This window comes from Cyprinus carpio, chromosome B7, assembly GCF_018340385.1.
Source record: "Cyprinus carpio isolate SPL01 chromosome B7, ASM1834038v1, whole genome shotgun sequence".
Classification (NCBI taxonomy): domain Eukaryota; kingdom Metazoa; phylum Chordata; class Actinopteri; order Cypriniformes; family Cyprinidae; genus Cyprinus; species Cyprinus carpio.
Window position 1 is genome coordinate 28,473,328 of NC_056603.1, and position 16,103 is coordinate 28,489,430.

A 16,103-nucleotide genomic window follows, 5' to 3' on the forward strand; every position below is an offset into this window, starting at 1 on the left:
CAGAACAGACTCCCTGTACACCACCATGACTACGGGCAAAGCAGCCGTGCCTGTTTATTTATAGACCTGCTTTTCTAAACCCCATGTTGCTTTAGAATCCGAATATGTCACAGTTTTAGGATGGTTTTCACAGGGCTGAACAGACATGTCAGAATTTTTATTTTGGTGTAAAACCATTTGATTAATTTTAGATTAAACTTTTTTTAACAAAGTTATGAAATCATTTTAAATGCAGTATGTAGATGTGATCATTTAATTGTTTTCAGCTGTCATGAAAAAGATGAGTTCAAAGCATGTGGCATCGGGAGTGGAGCAGAAAGACTATGAACTACCCAGAATTTTCAGGTTTAGAATTACTGTTGCGTCTTTGTATAGCTGAAATCAAAATCAGGTCATGTTCCATAATTTTTTTTTATTAATATTATTATTTAATGATGCATACACATGGTAACTGCATAGTATACACTACCATTCAAAGGCTTCTTGCTCACCAAGACTGCATTTATTATATGAAATATTGTGAAATATTATCACAATTTTAAGTGAGTGAACCAATTAAGTGACATGACATACAGCCAAGTATGGTGACCCATACTCAGAATTCATGCTTTGCATTTAACCCATCCAAAGTGCACACATACAGCAGTGAACACACACACACACACACACACACACACACACACACACCCGGAGCAGTGGGCAGCCATTTATGCTGCGTCGCCCAGGGAGCAGTTGGGGGTTCGGTGCCTTGCTCAAGGGCACCTCAGTCATGGTATTGCCAGCCCGAGACTCGAACCCACAACCTTAGGGTTAGGAGTCAAACTCTCTAACCATTAGGCCACAACTTAAATGTCATATATTTTTAAAATGTAATTTATTCTTGCAATGGCAAAGCTGAATTTTCAGCATCCATTACTCCAGTCTTCAGTGTGACAGGATCCTTCAGAAATCATTGTAATATGCTGATTTGGTGCTCAAGAAACATTTTTTCAGGATTATTTGATAGATAAAAACATAATTTATTTGAAATAGAAACATTTTGTAACTTTCTAACATTATGTCTTCTAACATTGTCTTTACTCTTGTTTTTGTTCAATTTAATGTATCATTGCTAAATAAAAGTATTTGTCATGCTACGGTTAGAAACGAACAAAGAAGATGAAGATAAATGCAAATAATCTTTAATAAATCCACACAAGGGTAAATCCAGAACATACAAGAGACACACACAGGGACATAGTAGACCGGACAGAAAACAGTGAACAGAACACAAATTAAATAGGTTGGCAAATGAAGATAATTAACTAGACACACCTGAATCAAATCATATAATGAATGGGAGACAGAAACTAGGTCACACAGAGCACATGGGGAAAGAAAACACAACAAAAATCCAGGGGTGTGACAGGTCGCCTCTTCCTGGAAGGCATGACCTCGCGCCGCAAAAACAACAAAGGGAGGGATGGAGGGGAACTTAGGAGGAGGTCAAAGGAGTGGATATGGTATGGTGACAGGGGATGGCAAAGGGCTGGCAGGAAAGCAGACAAACAATACAGGTGGAGGTTCGGCCAGAGGACGGACTACTGGGAGAAGGATGACAAACAGAGTCCAGGGTGGAGATGACAGACCAAGGCGGAGCTGGAGGGATGATGGAGCCCGTTGGAGCTGGTGGACTGATGGGCCATGGAGACGCTAGGAGCCATGGTGGAGCAACAGGGTCGAAGGGCCAAGGTAGAGTCCGGGACTCAGAGGCTGGAGGCGGAGACAAGGGATCCTCCAGCTCATAGAGACCGGCAGACCCACGGCGATCCCACCACACAGATGGTGAGCTGAGGGGCTGTCAGGAAACAGCGGTGACGATGGTGAGGACTGGTACAGAAGTGGTGGGAGAGGGAGGCTGAAGTTCAGGATGCTTAGGGGGCTTAGGGATTGTGTGTGCTGCCCACACACACACCATAAGGCCACTTCCAGCACCTTGAGCGCCAGCGACAGAGCAACGACCTCCGTGGTCACTATAGTATAGGCATACAGTTCAGGGCAGACAGATAATTCCAGGCAGACGGACAGTTCAATATAAATGCATATATGTTAACATCCTTAGCGCAGCCTCAGCTCACCCCTAGCGGTTGTGCAGTGGGCGGGGCATTCCTGCATTCCCTTGCTCCTTACTGACACTTCCACTGTCGCATGTCTAGCAGCTGGCTCAAGCACCTGGGCTGACGTCAATTGAGGCTCTGGCTTTGGGGCGATCCTCAGCACTGTCGCTCTCCTAGGCGATAGCTTGTCAGTCGTGATGGGCTCTGGCTCTCATTCATCGATGGACTCAAACTATAGCTCCACGAAAAAGGTTGGTGGTAGGCTGGGTTCTGGGTTGACCATAATACACTGAAAATTCTAAACACAACACTTTTGTTTATGCCCCCATTTTTCATGAGCTGAAGTCAAAGATCTAAGTCTTTTTCTATGTACACAAAAGGCCTATTTCTCTCAAATATTATTCACAAATCTGTCTAAATCTGTGTTAATGAGTACTTCTCCTTTGGTGAGATAATCCATCCACCTCACAGGTGTGGCATATCAAGATGCTGATTAGACAGCATGATTATTGCACAGGTGTGCCTTAGGCTGGCCACAATAAAAGGCCACTCTAAAATGTGCAGTTTTATCACACAGCACAATGTCACAGATGTCCCAAGTTTTGAGGGAGCGTGCAACTGGCATGCTGACTGCAGGAATGTCCACCAGAGCTATTGCCCATGAATTGAATGTTCATTTCTCTACCATAAGCCATCTCCAAAGGCATTTCAGAGAATTTGGCAGTACATCAAAACAGCCTCACAACCGCAGACCCCGTGTAACCACACCAGCCCAGGACCTCCACATCCAGCATCTTCACCTCTAGGATCGTCTGAGACAGAGGTGGAAAGAGTACAAAAATATTCTACTCAAGTAAAAGTACCATTACATTAATGAAATTTTACTTAAGTACAAGTAAAAGTACCAGTCTAAAAATCTACTCAAGTAAAAGTAAAAAGTAGCTCATTTAAAATTTACTCAGAGTAAAAATTACTAAGTTACATTTTAACAGTGGGAGGGAGGCAAAAATGGGACAGGCCAAGGATGTCAAACCCAGTTCATGGAGGGCCACAGTCCTGCACAGTTTAGATATAACCTTAATTAAACACACCTGATCCAGCTAATCTAATCATGTAGGCTTATTTGAAAACTACATGATACTGTGCTGGAGCAGGGTTAGAACTAAACTCTCCAGTAACTGAGTTTGACACCCCTGGGATAGGCCTATTCAGGGTGCGATTTGCCGGGGGGGATGCGTGGGATTTCCCCCTTTCTGGTCAATGTATCCCTGCCTCTGCTTAATTATTTTTATCCCCGGTGGGGTAAATTTATCCCCCCCTCAAAGTGATCAGTGCTACTACACTAGTGGCGAGACGGATCACAAAACTTATCACGGATCCGTGGTTTGATTAAAGTCAATTTTATTTTAAAATGCGCTTCTTTGGCTGACTCTGTATTCACTACTCTGCAGACTTGCTCAATGTCCCGCCCACGGCGCTATCTGATTGGTTACACCTCACGAGTAATAGCCTATCAACACTTGCGAGATGGTTGAAGCCGGTCCGCTGGGCAGTGGAGCTGTGTGTCGAAACAAAGGAAGGCAGCATATTCAGCATATTACTGAAGCGGGAATAAACATCACAATCTGATTATCTGTTTCTATGACGACAAGCAGAGTTAGTGTCCCAGTCACACCACTGAGAATGGCCGAAGTTACACATACGGTGTTTCACTCAGTTGAGGCTAAAGCAAAGGTTTTTTGATTACTCACTCACTCTTGAGCGTCTGCCGCGAGTGATTTCAATGTTAAGTCAATGTAGAGGTCCGGCGCGAATGAGGCGTTTAGCGCGGCGCGGGCGCGTCCAGTTCGCGCAAATGAGGCGAATTGACTAACACAGATAATGCATCTGTCTTTTCTATCATTTCACTGTAGCTCAGCATCGCTGTAAAGTTAACGTTATTACTTTAAAAGCAGCAGTAAAACTGTTTCTACTGTGATGGTTTAACTTTGCAATCAATCCGTGGTTCAGCAGAGGCTGATATATAAACGAAGTAAAGCACCACAATATTAACTGTCAGTGCGATAGTAGAACAATAAAATCCGAAATGGACCACCCACTGTCAGCGCTAGCCTTCTGATACAATAGATGACGTTGCGGATAATTTATCTGATCCTGTCCATTAGTTTTGATCCATGTACGCTTTACAGAATGTCACCAAGTACAAATAAACAAACAAAACTTCTCCACACTGAACAACCTACTGTTCATTTCCATAAATGGGCCAGGGGTTGCCTACTTCCCTGCCCGGAGATTCGCAGAAATCTGGGTAAAAGAGCGAACACATGCCGCAGATGACGCTCCCACAGGAAAGCAGAAAAAGACGACAGAAGTCCGTCATCAAAGCAGACTGTTTTCCTAGTATGATGCATAGGCCTACACTATAGCCTATTTATGTTTAAGTTGACACTACGTTGTGCCATTTAGTTTTACCATTCATAAAAATTTTGACATGTCTAGCCGAGTGGCACTATCCATGTTACTGGGAGGGGGATTTAATTTTTGCGTGTTTTTTCATTGTGCATGATCACAGTTCGTGTATGGGGAAAGATAAGCTATTAGAGTACAAATATTGCGTTAGGCTGCTTCATGAGTTAATAAGAAAAAAGATTTTACAATTCCTGCAAATGCAGTTAAGAAGTTCATGTTCTAATCATATAAATTTATGTATTTAAAAAAATCCCACCCTCTGCTTATAACAAAAATAACACCAACTAAAAATATATATAAATATAAATATATATATATATATATATATATACATTTTCTGTCCCTATATCTTCAATTTTTTGATCATTCTAAATGCATTTCTACAAGACTGAATCACACAGTGAAAGAACGCACTATAAATGCACGCGCACATCATTAAAACAATTATGATATTATCGCAGACGATATATATCGCACACTCCGCACCACTGTCTTTTTGGCTAATTTGTGCAAAACCTCTTACTAAAATGTCAAAGCTTCATTTTAACCACCAATGCAACGATGCAGTTATTTAGCTTACCTCTACATGCTTGCGAAGGGTTGATGTCTTGACGAGATTTTATAAGCTGCTAGTTTGGTCTCCCTAGGCAAGCACAGCTTACACTGCACAATAAAGCATAAATATGGCCAGGGGTTCACTTCATTTCCTTCGAGTTCAACTTCAGAATACGACGGGGCTTCGTTTGCAGCGGTGTCTGCACCACTAACGCCTGTTTTGTCCGTCTGCATCTTTCTTGTGATTTTAGCGCCAGTTTGCCCTCCTGCCCATTATTTACTGCAGTAGTATACAGTGAGCGATTTTTTTTTTTTTTACTCAGTAATTAATGTATTTTAAAATGTAGCGAAGTACAATACTTAAAACTAAATATACTTAAGTAAAAGTAAAATTACAAATTTTAAAAATTACTTTAAAAAGTAGAAGCACACAAAAAAGCTACTCAATTACAGTAACGCGAGTAAATGTAATTCGTTACTTTCCACCTCTGGTCTGAGACCATCCACCTGGACATCTGCTGCAATAATCGGTTTGCATAACCAAAGAATTTCTGCACAAACTGTCAGAAACCATCTTAGGGAAGCTCATCTGCATGCTTGTTGTCCTCATCGGGGTCTTGCATGTATGGCATCGTGTGGGTGAGCGGTTTGCTGATGTCAACGTTGTGGATCGAGAACACAGGTGCATTTTATTGATGGCATTTTGAATGCACAGAAATACTGTGACAAGATCCTGATTTATATTCGAATTATATTTGAATTTAAAATGCATAATTTCAGTTAGGGTGAAGAAAAGCTTTTGGATTCTCTCCTGAGGCCACAAGAGGTTGCAAAATATGACTAATGCTCATTTATTCAAAGCATAAATATGACTATCTGTGGGAAAAAAGGTGCATAATATTTAAAATAATGTTTATAAAACAATTATAATTAAGTTGCTTAAACAACTATTAACATGTATATATGCATAGTTTAATACAAAGGGACGAAAGTCAATCACACAGAGTACAATTTTCATTTAAAAACACGAGTTGCAGTGGGATGGGGAAAAAACCCCGCCATAAAGTCTTGAGATATGTTTTTTCAAAGTTTAACTTAAACTTTTTTTAAACATGCAGCTCTTTTGTGCGAGACACGAGTGCATCAGTGATAGAAGTCCCTCTAGAATATGCATTCTGTGTGAACAGCTTGGTTTTAGTTTTGATGTGAACAAGATTAGATTAGATTAGATTCAACTTTGTCACTGCACATGTAAGGTACAAGGCCATGAAATGCAGTTAGCATCTAACCAGAAGTGCAAGAAGCAGTAAGTACAGAATATACAAGGTCTACAATATGTACAATAACTATACAGATAAGTATTATGGACATAATTTACAGATTTTAAATACTATCAGCATGATATACAGATAGGTGTACTATGAACATACTATACAGATGAAATATGTGAAAGTGTATGTACACTATAGGCAGAACTATGAACATAATTTACACTATTGCAATGGAAAGTAAAGTGCATAGAAAATATTTCAGTGTGCAAATAGGTTATTCAGTGTCTCTGGATGAACAGACAGTAGTGCAAGTAATAGCAAGTTTACTGTTTTTGCTTGTTGTAAATCAATCAATCAATCAATCAATCAATCAGTCAGATATAGTGATGAAGTGGGGGAGGAGTCTGTGTGTATGGTGTGGGGGTGTCAGAGGGCAGAGTTCAGCAAGGAGACAGCTGTAGGGAAAAAGCTGTTCCTGAATCTGCTGGTCCTTGTCCGGAGGCTCCTGAAGTGCCTCCCGGAGGGCAGGAGGTTAAACAGTCCATGGTCAGGGTGAGAGGAATCCTTAAGAATGCTGCGAGCTCGACGTAGACAGCGTTTCCTCTGGATGTCTTCAATAGCAGGAAGTGGTGTCCCTGTGATGCGTTGGGCAGTTTTCACCACCCTCTGCAGTGCTTTGCGGTCAGCCACAGAGCAGTTCCCATGCCAGACTGTAATATAACTGGTCAGGATGCTCTCGATCACACACCGGTAAAAGTTCACCACTATGGCTGAAGAAAGTTGGTTCTTCTTCAGTGTTCTGAGGAAGAAGAGGCGTTGGTGAGCCTTCTTGACCAGGCTGGAGGTGTTTGTGGTCCAGGACAGGTCCTCCGAGATGGTGGTTCCCAGGAACTTAAAGCTGGAGACACGTTCAATGACCATCCCGTTAATGTGGATGGAGTCATGCGTGCTTCCTTTCTTCTTCCTGAAGTCCACAATGAGCTCCTTTGTCTTACTGGTGTTAAGGAGCTGGTTATTGTCAGCGCACCATGAGGCGAGGTGCTGTACCTCTTCCCTGTAGGCAGTCTCATCGTTGTCACTGATGAGGCCAATCACCGTGGTGTCGTCTGCAAACTTAATGATGGAGTTGGATCCATGCACAGGCTTGCAGTCGTGGGTGTAGAAGGAGTAGAGGAATGGACTCAGCACACAGCCTTGTGGTACGCCGGTGTTAAGTGTGATGGTGGTGGAGCAGGTGTGGCCTGACCTAACATGCTGAGGCCTGTTGGTCAGAAAAGTCCATGATCCAGTTGCAGAGGGAGGTGTTAATGTCCAGGTCTCCAAGTTTTGTGGTCAGCTTGGAGGGAATGACGGTGTTAAATGCTGAACAGATCTTCTCTGCATTGATGTTCTCTTTTCCCACAATATTTGTAATTAACAACGCAGCAGCGCCGCATCTTAGTGGCTTCAACTGGAAAAGCTAACAAAAACATTATAATGCATTGACACTTACACCTACATAACACACACCTAAAAACTGATAATTCTTACTCCAAAACCGACAAAACTAAAAGCCCTATAGGAAATGCATGCTTTGTGAATATTCGAAATTCAAATTATTTTTTGACAGCCCTACTCACCAGACATGTCACCCATTGAGCATATTTGGGATGCTCTGGATCGGCGTATATGAGAACGTGTTCCAGTTCCTGCCAATATCCAGCAACTTCGCACAGCCATTGAAGAGGAGTGGACCAACATTCCACAGGCCGCAATCAACAACCTGATCAACTCTATGCAAAGGAGATGTGTTGCACTCCACCCCCCGAAGAAGATGAAGATACATGCAAATAGTATTTATTAAATCCACACAAGGGTATATCCAGGACAGAACAGGTAGGAGACACACATAGGGATGTAGTAGACTGGACAGCAAACAGTGAACAGAACACAACTTAAGTAGGTTGGCAAATGAAGATTATTAACTAGACACACCTGAACCAAATGACATAATGAACGGGAAACAGAAACTAGAGCTGTGTCCAAAAGTTGAGTGTACACACTTCGAAGGCCACGAACTTCGAAGACCAGGCCCCCAAAGTGCGTGAAGGACGCTACGCCTTTGCAAGATTTCCTAATTGCGACACCAGAGGTTCCCGATTAGCGTTCTGTTGCATAACAACAGTGTAAGAGGAGAGCCGGCGAGAGGAAAGTCCTGCCAGGATAGGTGGAGCCAGAATTGCTAATTTTTGTTTTTATGTTTTACATAAATGGAGGAGACGATGATGTACCTCAGGCTTAGCCAAGACCAAGGCCAGGTAAGTTACACTGGTTTGCTGCATCCTTTGTCGGATTACAACTTTACAGGCAGGAAATGGCTTGGAGCTTACTTGAATAATGTAATGATACATATGAAAAACTACAAAATACACACACACATAGCAGTTCAAATGCTAACTGATATCTTATAAAGGTGCGATTTTATATAGTTTATTGTCTTGACCATGGTGATCATATATAGACAGATTAGTAAAAATAAAACTGTGCATAGTACAGCTCAATGTTCAGTGGCAGCTGTCAGCTGAACAGATCTCTATTTGACCAGTCTGACTCCTTCAGATGCAGCCTTTGATATAGTTAGCAAAATGTGTTAATATTCTGACAAAATGTTGATACTGTCATTTTCAAAATAATCAGAGGTGGACTGTAATTAAGTACATTTGTTAAGTATTCTCGAAAAAATATGAAGTACTACGTTTTCTTTTTTTCTCACAGACAGCAACACTAAAAATATGGTCTTTTACAACATGATGCATTTTTGTAGATTAAACTAGCCAACAGTAGGCTATTTAGTTAAATTTAATAACCTTGAACATATTCACTAGTAAAATGCAACATACACATCAGTGCAGCAGTAATATTAATGTAAAAAAAAAAAACAGACAAATTATTTTTCAGAACAATACTGTATACCTTTACTTTTACTCTCAATACCTTAAGTATTACAGTATGCAAGATAATACTTTTACTTAGGATAGTCCAGCCAAAAATAAAAATTCTGTAATCATTTACTCACCCTTAAGTTGTTCCAGGTTTGGAATTTTCATTTTTGAGTGAACTATCTCTTTAGCTAAGATTTTAAATATGACTAGTAGTTTTTCCCCAATGTGGTATTAGTAGTTACTAATAGTAGTTTACTAAAGTATCTTAATATTTCTTCTACTAATTACTTTGTAATAGCTCTAAACTGTTTCTCTTTTCCTTCTTTCCCTAAATCAGACCAGACCCCTGTACTGCAGGATAAAGATGAATGTGGCAGCGCTGGACAGGTTTTTAATGGTTTTGGGCTGAACAGCGAGGCTCTGACAGTGCTACTGGATCTTCTGAGAAGTGCCACAATCCAGACCCTAGTGTTTCTCTTCTGTCTGCCAGTGGTACATCATACAGAGTGGTCTCCAGAGTGTTTGACATGTGCCTCGTTCCACTGTCACCACATTATCCTCCAAGTCGCTGAGGAGATGCTGGTCATTCACCAAGAGATTCACCTCCTGAAGACCCCAGAACACATGGAGGCAGGGCTGGGCTCAAAACTGAAGTTATTTTTCTGTTATGTTAAACCTAAGCTATTTTGTAAATAGTTGTAAAAAGTACTTTCAGTCATGTATTGAACTATTTGTTTTAATGTGTAAAAAATTTATTTACATGATAAAAAAAACCGAAAAAAATGAAAAATGTACATAATTACTTCCCTTTTATTTACACGGGAATATGCAAAACAAAAATACAAAATGTACAGAAAGTACTCAGGCTAATTTACAAATAAATTACACTACAAAAATGAATAATGTATACAACTTATTCATTTCATTTTTAACTTACATCACAAAAATAAACTACAGAAATTATGTTGTTTCATTGACAGTGTGAAATTTAAAAAAATATATTGAAACTTGTAATGTACCCATTTTTTCCCACTGTTTTCTCTTTTTGAGAGAAGGGTTAATAAATAATTTATGGTCTCTCCATTCTCTCACTGCTCTCCTGTGCTCTTCTCTCCTCTTTCTCTCTCTGGAGTTTGATGTCCTCCCTGAGCAGCTCCACCAGCTTACACTCACTCCCTCACCTGTCCCAGGACACTTGCAATCCTAAGGCAGAGCAAATAAACTACGCCTGTCAACAACAACAGCACAATGAATTAAAGCATAAATGTGTCTATTAACTTTACTTTGTATTTAAGTCTTTTCCCAGCAGGTTAAATTTCTCCTGAATAGAACTAAAACAAAAGAAAATGTAAACACTTATAAAGTGTTAAACACAAATATAAAGACAAGTTTGCAATCTTAACATTAGAAAATACAACACAGCATATGCATACAAAATACTGAAGTGCTAAAGTTTGGTTAAAACATTTGTAGACATATCTTGAATGACAGCATTATAAAAACACAACAAAGGGAAAGACTATTCTCTTATATAGTGGTTGTCTTATTGTTTGTGGGCTTTGTGTTAAAAAAAAAAAAAAAAAAAAAATCCTGGCCTTTAACACTTTCCCTAGGTATTTGAGTAAATGAAAACACAATACTTACATTTCAATGTGAATTCCCCCACAGAACTCTCACCTGCCCTGTCCTTTGAATAGAAACACTGTCGTCATTTGCGCGCAAGCGACTCTGGGATATGGTAGGGTGCGAAGAGTCCATAAGATGTGCACCTCATTTTCCTGGGAAATGGATGGCACATTTGACGTCGCTTTCGAAATACATTGGCCTTCGTCGCCGTGACACAATCCGCCTTGGAATGCGGTCTTTGGAGGGCACATTCTGGACTTTGGGACAGCTTACGTTGTGATGCTGTGACCCAATTGCACTTCACATGCGCACTCCGGAGTCCATGCACTTAAGTTTGGGACACAGCTTAGGTCACACAGAGCACAAGAGGAAGGAAAACACAACAAACAGTCCAGGGGTGTGACAGTATTAAAAAAAAAATCTTACTGATGTACAACTTTTGAATTGTAGCGTATCTATGTGACTCAGTTGTTACAGACATTGACATCTTGTGTTTTCTTAAGTTTTTCTACTCTTGTAGTTTGTCTGCTCTACTTAAAAAATAAAATAAAAAAACGGTGTCAAAAATTGTCATCACAAGTAGGACAAAGTTTACCCACAGAATATTAGGAAGGAACTTTCAAAAAGTTTCCCAATTATATGTCCATCCTTCTCTTCAGTTTCTGCCCTTTGAGTCTCTATCCTCCTCCTGTTATCCTCATAGGAACTCTTTTGTAGCGGAGCTATTCACTCGTGACTGATTGTCAGTAAAACATGCTCCTGCTGTCATACTCTGATTTGTCTGCGTCTGTGTCCCCTGATTAATGGCAGGGAAAACACAAATTGAAAGACGTCGTCTCTTGAGGATGAACATCTCTATGTGTATAGTCCCCAGCAAACAAAATAATGATGATGATTACCAGCCCATCCCCCCCACCCCCTATATCGTCTGTCACAGCTCACAATAAATAAGCCTTGTCTTTTCTCGCCCTGTCCTGCCTTGCTAATGTAAATAAGAAGAATTCATTAACCTTGCTGATAGTCCTAGGATCTGTTTCTAGGGTGTTGGTGGGAGCCATCTGGTTATCATTGCTGTCTTGTCAGAGAGTGGAGAGGAGATCCAGAGCTCGTTTATTTATGAGATCTGCCCTTGGTCTTACATTGAGGTCAGATCTACCAAACACTTAGACAGCAGTGGGTTGCACCGGGCTTGCAGAACAGCAGGGAGGCCGATCGCTTGGACGCCATTAGCTGGGATGAAGCCTTCCTTCTGGACTGCATGACAGGGGCACGTAGCTTAATTGGGATAGATGAGCTTTTAGGCTTGTCTTCATTATTTTCTTTAGCTGAAAGTGACTTTAATTTGTCTTGAAGCCGATGCAGACAGAATACTGTACTAAAACTCTCTGTTATGTCTACAGCACTGAACAGACAGTGTGATCAGTGCAGACTGATTACAGAACAAATGACACTTCAGTTATCAGTTATTTCCAGACAATAAAAACATACAGCACCACTAGATTCTTTTTTAGTAAATAAAGCACACATCAACTAATTGTGAGGCTTAGAGAGGTCACGAACTGAGAAATCATAATTCTTTTTGACATATAAGAGGTCACTGTACTATACTGTACTAAAACTCAAAACTTTCTCATTAGTCTAAAAACAGCTTATATTGGAGCCAATCTGCCAAAACAAAGGGTTGTGGAATGTGCCACTTTCATAAATATAGTACTGGTAAATTACCGTTTATGCGTGCACTGGACCTTTTCAAAAATACTGGTAAATTTGTCCTGGTAATTTACCAATAAATTACCGGTAATCTGCTCTGTGTGAAGATTACCAGTATGACAAAGAGCGTGCTGATGTAAGACGTCTACTCTTGGCCAGTCGTAACATTCTGACGCAGATGACGCATTTACTCTGTGCTGTGTAGTTTGGTTTGAAGTCGTCTGATACAATTTCTTTGGGCCAAAAGCAGCTGCATGAATGTGAACATTTGACAAAAAAAATACCCCTCTATGTTTACAAACACAACACCGAGAGGCACAGTTGTTTAGAGGTCATTTCTGGTTAATGATGTCAAGGGAATTTACCGGTAATTTGAAACGGATGTGTGAATGATGCTTTACCAGTAAAAAGACGTAATGGCGGTGCCTGTGTGAACAGCGCATTTTTGTATTTACCGGTAAAGCCATTTCCGGTAATTTTACAGCAATTTACTGGTATTATTGTATGAAAAGGGCTTACGAATTAATAGTGTGGTTAAACTCCTTACTTTTCAGTATGCCACTTGAAATCATTAAAAATGCCTTTAAGGGGGTTAGAATAATTTCTTAAGGATCAAGTGATATTGTTTTACTGTATTTTTTTATCAAGTAAAGATTTCTTCAAAAACATAAACTTACCAATCCCAAACTTTTAAACTGTAGTTTGTTACCACATTTTGCATTGGATGCCATTTACAGTAAGCCACCTATAAAGTTGTCAAAAATCTATGTAAACGTATTTGTGTAAGAAAGTTATGAAATGCATTTATAACTGAAGTTATCTCTTCATCTGGTGATGGAATTACATTTTTCCCCTAAATATTTATTCCTTTCAACTCCTAAAATAATTTTTAATGGAATCGTTAGGGAACGAGAACAATTTTCTTTTTTTTCTTTTTTCCCCCATCCCTAATACACACACACACACACACACACATACACACACACACACACAAAACTTGCGTCAAAGTGTGCTAATGTAGTTCGCCTTTTCAGCAGTCCAGTAGTACAAATATCCCCATTCTAACAATTCATCAAACCTTTTTGTAGTCGTCCATGAACTTACAATGTAGGTTGTGCAATTCATTAACCCCTACCCACTCAACATGACACAGACAGAAGTAAGAGCTTAAGTGCTTTTCCTGCTTTCAGCCCTTAATATCACAGTTTAATTCACAGGCAGTGCTTTTGAATAAAGCTTGTGCTTGTTATTGCATTCTGGAACTCTTCCAGTCACTTTAAATGTGATTTGTAGTGGCTCTCAGCTGGATGGAAACATTTTGTGTAATGTCTAGAGTAGTTCTTCATGTGCTGCAGTCATTGTTTTGATGGAGTCTCATTCACAGTTCTATGTGGAGGATTAGAAGGGCTGAGTAGGATTACAGCCGATAGGAGAGTAAAAACTAAACACCTGCACACATCCTGCTAAACCTTCTATGAAGAGTTATAAAAATGTAGAGCAAACAAAGGCAAAGTGGTACATTATTTTCTATCAAGGAAACATTGAATATATATGTGTGTGTGTGTGTGTGTGTGTGTGTGTGTGTGTGTGTGTGTGTGTGTGTGTGTGTGTGTGTGGTGTCTGAAAAGTGTATGGTGGTAAAGGGAACTTATGCAATGAGTATATATTTTGAGTATTAAGTTTCAGTTAAAATTAACTATCTATTTATGCTTGTTTGAAGTATCTAAATGTTTAACATTAGCAGCAATTGTGTAACAGTTACTTAAATAAAGCCAAACACAACTGGACCATATTCTAATTTAATGTAATTTGGTTGTTTAATTATTATGTAAATAAAATGACTAATATATATTCAGTATCTGTATTGAACACTCTATATTTTGGGGTTGTATGATTATAGGAAGTATAGCACAGCTACTGAGTGTTGCATGAAAATGTCTGTGAGGCATCTCTTTATGTAGGGTCACTGAGCACTCCTTGTTCCTGCTGTTTCAGGGGGAAGAGCTCAATGGATCTGCACAGGAGAGCCATGCCAATGCTGAGATGCGCAGACTCCTTGCCCAGAAGTTCCTCAGGTTGCCATGGAAACCAGAGGTAAAACATGCTTTTATAGTGTTAGATACATACACTCTATTTTCCAACACAGAAGAAATGTGTAGGATAATGTGCGGTGGTTTGCACTCACTTTTCTCCGATATTAAAACTGCTTTTATCTAACCCACACTGAGAGTGTGCAGTTTAGCTGTGAATCTCTCACTCTCTCTCTTTGTGTGTGATATCCTTGGGGAGGCACATCCTCCCATAGCTCTGCATCCCTCCAGGAATCGTGCTAAAATTACATGAACAGGTGGCCAAAAAGACGAGAGAACAACAGGCGCTGTTTTAATGATGAACCAGCCAGTTCTGCTTAGCCCTTCTATTTTCTTCCAGATATAAATGAATTAGACACCCACTAACACCTGAATATCAGGAATTAACACTAACAAACAACTATTAGTAGTATTGCAGTCTCATTGTAGGAACAGATCTTACCAAGCTGATGAGAATTTTCACACAAGAGGTGGCTATTTTTGCATTTGACTTATAGCTTAAATCCTCAGAGGATTTGAGGTGACTTTGTAATTTAAGTAAATTTTTCACTGGTTCTGTCCGTGAGAGCTGAAGTCAATAGCATCGTCTGAGCCAGAAGCTCACCAGAAGCCTTATGGTCATTCAATCTGAGCCAGTGGATTTTAAATGGAGTAAAATAAGTTTGTATGGGGTTGAAAATAAGTTTGTATTTTTGAAAATTAATTAATATAATTATTGTTAATTAGTATAAATGTTGTCGTCTAAAACGATGTGGCAGAAATCACAAAATGTCAAATCTGCTCCTTTCTATACAGGGACAGTTCATGGTGATTACTGATGTCTAGTTCAACTGTACCTGTCTTACAGTTTTACTAAGAACTTTTAAAGGTGTTACTTCTTTCCACATGATCCAGGTCTGACTTCTAAAAAAAAAAAAAAACTTAGAATTTAATCACTTTCATATTAAAAGCTGATGTGTTTCCAGTATTTACTACATTAAAAACATTAATTATCTGGTTTGTAATTATTCAATGAAATAAGACAGTGTTAAATATTTAAAAAAGTTGTATTATAATATATATTTTATGTTTTTTTCTTCTCAGTCCACTTTCAGTGCTTATGAAGTTCCTCATTTGCCAGTCGCTTTGGATAAATAATGATGAAGTGATGTTTTCTTGCAATAGTTTTGCTTGTTAAAATATACACTACTGTTAAAAAGTTTGGGGTACATTTTTTTGTACTAAAATTCAGAAAGGATGCATTAAATTAATAAAAAAGACAGTACACAGTACTGTTGTCACAGTAGTGTGCATATGAATCCACAAGAAAATGAGATGCATTAGACTTCACTGAAACTACTGAAGAGAACACCAAAAACCATCAAT

The 16,103-nt window shown here is 39.5% G+C and overlaps 1 protein-coding gene across 1 annotated transcript in view; it reads left to right on the plus strand.

Annotated features, from left to right (window-relative positions):
* Positions 1-16,103, plus strand: part of b4galnt4b (beta-1,4-N-acetyl-galactosaminyl transferase 4b) — an 80,305-nt gene that overhangs the window by 23,591 nt on the left and 40,611 nt on the right. Inside the window, exon 5 of the mRNA XM_042728189.1 lies at positions 14,644-14,742. Within this exon, the coding sequence (XP_042584123.1) occupies positions 14,644-14,742 (99 nt within the window). The remainder of the gene's footprint in view (positions 1-14,643; positions 14,743-16,103) is intronic.